Genomic DNA, 8,436 nt, shown 5'->3' on the forward strand with positions numbered 1-8,436 from the left:
CCAATAATCGGTATCGGCGTTGAAAAATCATAATCGGTCGACCTCTACTCTGGAGATACCTGAAAATAGCTGTGCAGCAAAGCTCCCCATCCAACCTGACAGAGCTTGAGAGTTTCTGCAGAGACGAGTGGGAGAAACTCCCCAAATACATTTATGCCAAGCTTGTAGCGTCATACCCAAGAAGACTCGAGGCTGTAATCAACAGGACAGCAACATCAGAATCCATTACCTTGCAAAGAAGAACAGAGAAGGAGTAAAGGCGCCAGAGGAGACGGCTGCTGTTTTACGATGCCCTAACCACCAATTGTGCTACTGTGTGTGTGTTTGTGAGTTATTTGTAACTTATTTTGTACATAATGTTTCTGCCACCATGTTTTATGACCGAAAAGAGCTTCTAGATATCAGGACAGCAATTACTCATCCCATACTGGAGGAATACTTTTCCTTTAACGAGTCTGACGAAGTGGCGGTATATGTACCCGCAAAACACCAGTCTCGCTGTCAACAGTGAAGAGGTGACTCAGATTTTGAGTGAAAACCTCCTTCCATCAGCAAGGGCATTGAAGATGAAACGTGGCTGGGTCTTTCAGCATGACAATGATCCCAAACACACCGCCCGGGCAACGGAGTGGCTTCGTAAGAAGCATTTCAAGGTCCTGGAGTGGCCTAGCCAGTCTCCAGATCCCAAGCCCATAGAAAATCTTTGGAGGGAGTTGAAAGTCCATGTTGCCCAGCAACAGCCCCAAAACTTCACTGCTCTAGAGGAGGTCTGCATGGAGGAATGGGCCAAAATACCAGCAACAGTCTGTGAAAACCTTGTGAAGACTTACAGAAAACGTTTGACCTCTGTCATTGCCAACAAAGGGTATATAACAAAGTATTGAGAGAAACTTTTGTTATTGACCAAATACTTACCTGTGATCATTTTGACCCCACGGGGCGAGATCTTGCGTGGAGCCCCAGATCGAGGGAGATTATCAATGGTCTTGTATGTCTTCCATTTCCTAATAATTGCTCCCACAGTTGATTTCTTCAAACCAGGCTGCTTACCTATTGCAGATGCAGTCTTCCCAGCCTGGTGCAAGTCTACAATTATTTTCTGGTGTCCTTTGACAGCTCTTTGGTCTTGGCCATAGTGGAGTTTGGAGTGTGACTGTTTGAGGTTGTGGACAGGTGTCTTTTATACTGATAACAAGTTCCAACATGTGCCATTGATACAGGTAACGAGTGGAGGACAGAGGAGCCTCTTAAAGAAGAAGTTACAGGTCTGTGAGAGCCAGAAATCTTGCTTGTTTGTAGGTGACCAAATACTTATTTTCCACCATAATTTGCAAATAAATTCATTAAAATCCTACAATGTGATTTTCTGGATTTTTTTTCTAATTTTGTCTGTCATTGTTGAAGTGTACCTATGATGAAAATTACAGGCCTCTCATCTTTTTAAGTGGGAGAACTTACACAATTGGTGGCTGACCAAATACTTTTTTGCCCCACTGTATATATAAAGTCTGATTTGATAGAGCGGTCTGACTGAGCAGCAGAAGCAGGCCTGTAATCATCCATTCAAACAGCACCTTAGTTCATTTTGCCATCAGCTCTTCGCAAGCACAGCGCTGTTTATGACTTCAAGCCTATCAGCCTAATGGCTGGTGTAACCAATGTGAAATAGCTAGCTAGTTAGCTGGGTGTGCGCTAATACCTTTTCAAACGTCACTCGCGTTTAGATTTGGAGTAGTTATTCCCCTTGCGCTGCAAGGGCCGCGGATTTTGTGGAGCGATGGGTAACGCTGCTTCGAGTGTGGCTGTTATTGATGTGTTCCTGGTTCGAGCCCTGGTAGGGGCGAGGAGAGGGACAGAAGCTATACTGTTACACTGGCAATACTATAGTGCCTACAATAACATCCAATAGTCAAAGGTATATGAAATACAAATGGTGGAGAGAGAAATAGTCCTATAAATACACTGCTCAAAAAAATAAAAGGGACACTAAAATAACACATCCTAGATCTGAATGAATGAAATATTCTTATTAAATACTTTTTTCTTTACATAGTTGAATGTGCTGACAACAAAATCACACAAAAATGATCAATGGAAATCAAATGTATCAACCCATGGAGGTCTGGATTTGGAGTGACACTCAAAATTAAAGTGGAAAACCACACTATAGGCTGATCCAACTTTGATGTAATGTCCTTAAAACAAGTCAAAATGAGGCTCAGTAGTGTGTGTGGCCTCCACGTGCCTGTATGACCTCATTAACAACGCCTGGGCATGCTCCTGATGAGGTGGCGGATGGTCTCCTGAGGGATCTCCTCCCAGACCTGGACTAAAGCATCCGCCAACTCCTGGACAGTCTGTGGTGCAACGTGGCGTGGCGTTGGTGGATGGAGTGAGACATGATGTCCCAGATGTGATCAATTGGATTCAGGTCTGGGGAAGGGGCAGGCCAGTCCATAGCATCAATGCATTCCTCTTGCAGGAACTGCTGACACACTCCAGCCACTTGAGGTCTAGCATTGTCTTGCATTGGGAAGAACCCAGGGCCAACCGCACCAGCATATGGTCTCACAAGGGGTCTGAGGATCTCATCTCGGTACCTAATGGCAGTCAGGCTACCTCTGGCGAGCACATGGAGGGCTGTGCGGCCCCCCAAAGAAATGCCACCCCACACCATGACTGACCCACCGCCAAACCGGTCATGCTGGAGGATGTTGCAGGCAGCAGAACGTTCTCCACGGCGTCCCCAGACTCTGTCACGTCTGTCACGTGCTCAGTGTGAACCTGCTTTCATCTGTGAAGAGCACAGGGAGCCAGTGGCAAATTTGCCAATCTTGGTGTTCTCTGGCAAATGCCAAACGTCCTGCACGGTGTTGGGCTGTAAGCACAACAACCACCTGTGGACATTGGGCCCTCATACCACCCTCATGGAGTCTGTTTCTGACCGTTTGAGCAGACACATGCACATTTGTGGCCTGCTGGAGGTCATTTTGCAGGGCTCTGGCAGTGCTCCTCCTGCTCCTCCTTGCACAAAGGCGGTGGTAGCGGTCCTGCTGCTGGGTTGTTGCCCCCCTACGGCCTCCTCCATGTCTCCTGATGTACTGGCCTGTCTCCTGGTAGCAACACGCTCCATGCTCTGGACACTACGCTGACAAACACAGCAAACCTTCTTGCCACAGCTCGCATTGATGTGCCATCCTGGATGAGCTGCACTACCTGAGCCACTTGTGTGGGTTGTAGACTCCGTCTCATGCTACCACTAGAGTGAAAGCACCGCCAGCTTTCAAAAGTGACCAAAACATCAGCCAGGAAGCATAGGAACTGAGAAGTGGTCTGTGGTTACCACCTGCAGGACCACGCCTTTATTGGGGGTGTCTTGCTAATTGCCTATAATTTCCACCTGTTGTCTAACCATTTGCACAACAGCATGTGAAATGTATTGTCAATCAGTGTTGCTTCCTAAGTGGACAGTTTGATTTCACAGAAGTGTGATTGACTTGGAGTTACATTGTGTTGTTTAAGTGTACTATATTAACTACAACCTAAAACCTCTTACCTTGGAATATTGAAGTCTCATGTTAAAAGGAACCACCAACTTTTGTATGTTCTCATGTTCTGAGCAAGGAACTTAAACGTTAGCTTTTTTTACATGGCACATATTTTACATGGCACACGTTTTTACATGGCACATACTGCATATTGCAACATATTACTTTCTTCGACACTTTGTTTTTGCATTATTTCAACCAAATTGAACAGGTTTCATTATGTATTTGAGGCTAAATTTATTTTATTGATGTACTATTTTAAGTTCAAATAAGTGTTCATTCAGTACTGTTGTAATTGTCATTATTACAAATAAATAAATAAATAGGCCGATTAATCAGTATCGGCTTTTTTGGTCCTCCAATAATCGGTATCGGCGTTGAAAAATCATAATCGGTCGACCTCTACTCTGGAGATACCTGAAAATAGCTGTGCAGCAAAGCTCCCCATCCAACCTGACAGAGCTTGAGAGTTTCTGCAGAGACGAGTGGGAGAAACTCCCCAAATACATTTATGCCAAGCTTGTAGCGTCATACCCAAGAAGACTCGAGGCTGTAATCAACAGGACAGCAACATCAGAATCCATTACCTTGCAAAGAAGAACAGAGAAGGAGTAAAGGCGCCAGAGGAGACGGCTGCTGTTTTACGATGCCCTAACCACCAATTGTGCTACTGTGTGTGTGTTTGTGAGTTATTTGTAACTTATTTTGTACATAATGTTTCTGCCACCATGTTTTATGACCGAAAAGAGCTTCTAGATATCAGGACAGCAATTACTCATCCCATACTGGAGGAATACTTTTCCTTTAACGAGTCTGACGAAGTGGCGGTATATGTACCCGCAAAACACCAGTCTCGCTGTCAACAGTGAAGAGGTGACTCTGGGATGCTGGTGTAACGGATGTGAAACGGCTAGCTTAGTTAGCGGTGCGCGCTCAATAGCATTTCAATCGGTGACGTCACTTGCTCTGAGACCTTGAAGTAGTAGTTCCCCTTGCTCTCCGCGGCTTTTGTGGAGCGATGGGTAACGATGCTTCGTGGGTGTCAGTCGTTGATGTGTGCAGAGGGTCCCTGGTTCGCGCCTGGGTATGGGCGAGGGGACGGTCTAAAGTTATACTGTTACATTGATGCTGTTGACCCGGATCACTGGTTGCTGCAGAAAAGGAGGAAGGTCAAAAGGGGGGTGAGTGTAACGGATGTGAAAAGGCTAGCTTAGTTAGCGGTGCGCGCTAAATAGCGTTTCAATCGGTGACGTCACTTGCTCTGAGACCTTGAAGTAGTAGTCTTGCTCTGCAAGGGCCGCGGCTTTTGTGGAGCGATGGGTAACGATGCTTCGAGGGTGACTGTTGTTGATGTGTGCAGAGGGTCCCTGGTTCGCGCGAGGGGACGGTCTAAAGTTATACTGTTACACTGGCCTTCTAGGCAGCATTGCAAAGAAAAAGCCATATCTCAGACTGGCTAATAAAAATAAAAGATTAAGATGGGCAAAAGAACAGACACTGGACAGAGAAACTCTGCCTAGAAGGGCAGCATCCCGGAGTCGCTTCTTTACTGTTGACATTGAGATTGGTGTTTTGCGGGTACTATTTAATGAAGCTGGCAGTTGAGGACTTGTGAGGTGTCTGTTTCTCAAACTAGACAGTCTAATGTACTTGTCCTCTTGCTCAGTTGTGCACCAGGGCCTCCCACTCCTCTTTCTATTATGGTTAGAGACTGTTTGCGCTGTTCTGTGAAGGGAGTATATTCAGTTTCTTGACAATTTCTTATATGGAATAGCCTTCATTTCTCAGAACAAGAATAGACTGACGAGTTTTAGAAGAAAGTTATTTGTTTCTGGCCATTTTGAACCTGTAATCAAACCCACAAATGCTGATGTTCCAGATACTCAACTTGTCTAAAGAAGGTCAGTTCTATTGGTTCTTTATTCAGGACAACAGTTTTCAGTTGTGCTAACAATTGCAAAAGGGTTTTCTAATGATCAATTAGCCTTTTAAAATTATAAACTTGGATTAGCTAACACAACATGCCATTGGAACACAGGAGTGATCGTTGCTGATAAAGTGCCACAGTACGCCTATGTAGATATTCCATCAAAAATAAAAATCTGCCGTTTCCAGCTACAATGGTAATTTACAACATTTACAATGTCTACACTGTATTTCTAATCAATTTGATGTTATTTTAGCGGACAAAACAAAACATGTGCTTTTCTTTCAAAAACAAGGACATTTCTAAGTGACCCCAAACATTTGAACGGTAGTGTACATATGAGATGAGTAATGTAAGATATTAAAGTGACTAGTGATCTATATATTAAGTGGCCAATGATTCGAGTCAGTATATAGGCAGCAGCACTCTGTGTCAGTAACGGCCTTGAAATATACTTTTTTTACTTTGTCATTATTGGGTATTGTGTGTAGATGGGTGAGAGAAAAAAATCGATTTAATCCATAACGCAAATTTATTTTGGAATAAGTCAAGGGGTATGAATACTTTCTGAAGGCACTGTATATCGTCAGTTATGTGTCCAATAATGTTGGCCTATGTGGTTGTGTCCCTTGTCACTCCTGCTACATTACAGCAGTGATCCACTAAATGGATAGCCAAGCTAATTTCGCCCTCATGTCGGTACTAGCAAGCACGCTATGTAGTGTTAGGTATCAACAGTCAATCTAGTAGGTGCTGGAAACTATAGTGAGCTTCCATTGGTCAATAGCAACGCGATGTCGCGGAGAACAACTTTGGTCCACTTTTTCGCCCATGCTTGCATCGCCCAATGGTTTCCGCCCACGTCCCTTCTTTTAATTGAAAATGAATCGGGCTCCGTTGTTTCATAGCCCCCAGCGTGCCAAATCAAATGCTAGATGCATTTCTGCTGTTAGGTTAGTCGTTTGTCAACATTGTATAGCTATTAGCTAGCTTATGTACAGTAGGTAGTTAACACCATTTTCAGTTGACAGTAGGCATCAGGGAAGAGCAAGTGTTGACCCAGTGTTCCCCAGTCCTGTCTTACCATCTCCAACCATAGGTGCGGAATGATAGGAGTTGGCAAGACGACACAATCAGATCTGGAGCCAGGCAATGTTGTGCCATTTCAAACTATCTTCCTACAAATATATCTATGTGGTGCAATAACAGGTATGTTACACTAGCAGTAACAGATAACTAACTACCAAGCATGTAGACAGTTAGTTGATAACGTTGGAGCTTGGTAGTGTCTCTCCGCTGTAAAATGCTAGCTAGCTATGTTTCGCTTAGCTAGCTTATATTAACCCCAACACGATCAGGCTAATATTCAAACTGGAGAAACAAACTTCTGCAGACAATTTAACTAGGTTGTACGGATTCATTACCTGCGTGGGTGTGTCCTCATTTGTACTTTGTCCTTGTTCTCCATTGTTTTCTTCAAGATAGTTCACTTCTGTAAAGCTAGCCAGCTGCGATGATACGCGTTTCTGAATGTTTTACAGTTGTCTCTCAGCTTCTCATTCGTGTTTCATTGTGTAAAGCCAAGTTTCCAAAATCTGAAATTTTCCTTAAACTACTGGCATCTCATTCGTTGCTCCATCCTCCTCTGACTAGGCTGCTTTTGACTTTTTTGACAATTTGTAGCCAAGTGTCTTGACATTCAGTTAAAACCAGGAAGAGCGTTTTGAGACTGGGCGCGGAATGAGGGGGGCCAAAGAGAATAGCCTACCACAGCATGAATCATAATACCCATAAAACCTACCGTTCAAACACGGAAATGGTTATAATCGTTTTTCTACCATTCATTTTATCACGGCATTGTAGATTTTAGAAACACTTCAAATAAAAGTGTTTCGCGTAGGCTTACGTTTTGATAACCATGTAAATGTCTATCGTTAAAGGTGACGTTTATCAATATATTCGCCTGTATTTAGCCCCCCCAAAAATGAAAAGCTAATTAGCTGCTAATGTAGCTATCATACAGAACTACAAATGCCTGTCTCAAGCGTCATGTCACTCATCAGGGTCATGATAATCTGGATGTGTCTGCCGAATATAGGCAAAAAGTAAGAATCTCTGGATTAACTATCTAATGTTAGCTAAATTGGCTAAAGTTATTTAAATGGACAATTATGTGAATTACATTTCTTATATAACTAGCTAACATTAGCTTTCTATTTGTCTAGCCATTTAAATGAATAAGAAATTCATAAAAACAAGTTACGTTTTATTTGGCTTTTATAAACCACCAGTCTTACTTGCTAGGTAACTAGGGCTACGTGTTCTTGATGGTTAGGTGTATTTTAGTCTGATTTTTTAGATTTCAGGGATTGATTTTTATTGATTTGATTTAACCTTTTATTTAACTAGGCAAGTCAGTTAAGAGCACATTCTTATTTACGATGACGGTCTAACCTGGGCGACGCTGGGCCAAAAGTGCGCTGCCCTATGGGATTCCAAATTACGGCCGGTTGTGATACAGCCTGAAGTCAAACCAGTGTCAGTATTGACGCCTCTAGCACTGAGATGCAGCGCCTGACAGCTGCACCACTCGGGACAATTGATACGTTTGCTGTTACCCTCTGGACAGCAGATCATTAGCCTTCCCTTGTAACTATACTATGTAACCTGATTTAGTCCTACATGGTATGGTGGGTTGTAAGTTGTTATTCACACTTGTTTTTGAGGTAGAATTACTGTCATGTTATTGATGCCTAATTGCAAACCTTATTTGAACATTCTCTATTCCAGAACCAATGGGTGTGCCTGAGTCTTATCACCTTTCAACTAGGTTAGCTGTTTCAACCTGGAACACTATTCTCCTGCTTTGGTCAGTTGTCATTGCAGGAAGTCCTGAAGAGCATGAGTGTGTGTTAAACGTTTTGTTCCAGCCCAGCTCTAACACCTGACTTAAACAATCAA

The 8,436-nt window shown here is 43.3% G+C and overlaps 1 protein-coding gene across 3 annotated transcripts in view; it reads right to left on the reverse strand.

Annotated features, from left to right (window-relative positions):
- LOC110527676 (serine/threonine-protein kinase 4) overlaps window positions 1-7,242 on the reverse strand; it is a 69,357-nt gene extending 62,115 nt beyond the window's left edge. Inside the window, exon 1 of one of the 3 annotated variants that reach the window (XM_021609113.2) lies at window positions 6,900-6,960. Coding sequence is in view for 2 of the 3 variants with exons in the window: in XM_021609112.2 (XP_021464787.1) it covers window positions 6,900-6,943 (44 nt within the window). In the remaining variant the exon portion in view is untranslated. Of the gene's footprint in view, window positions 1-6,899 lie in introns of all 3 variants that reach the window. The other 2 variants (XM_021609112.2, XM_036983160.1) reach the window with 2 other exon arrangements.
- Between the last annotated feature and the right edge of the window lie 1,194 nt (window positions 7,243-8,436).

This window comes from Oncorhynchus mykiss, chromosome 7, assembly GCF_013265735.2.
Source record: "Oncorhynchus mykiss isolate Arlee chromosome 7, USDA_OmykA_1.1, whole genome shotgun sequence".
Lineage (NCBI taxonomy): Eukaryota > Metazoa > Chordata > Actinopteri > Salmoniformes > Salmonidae > Oncorhynchus > Oncorhynchus mykiss.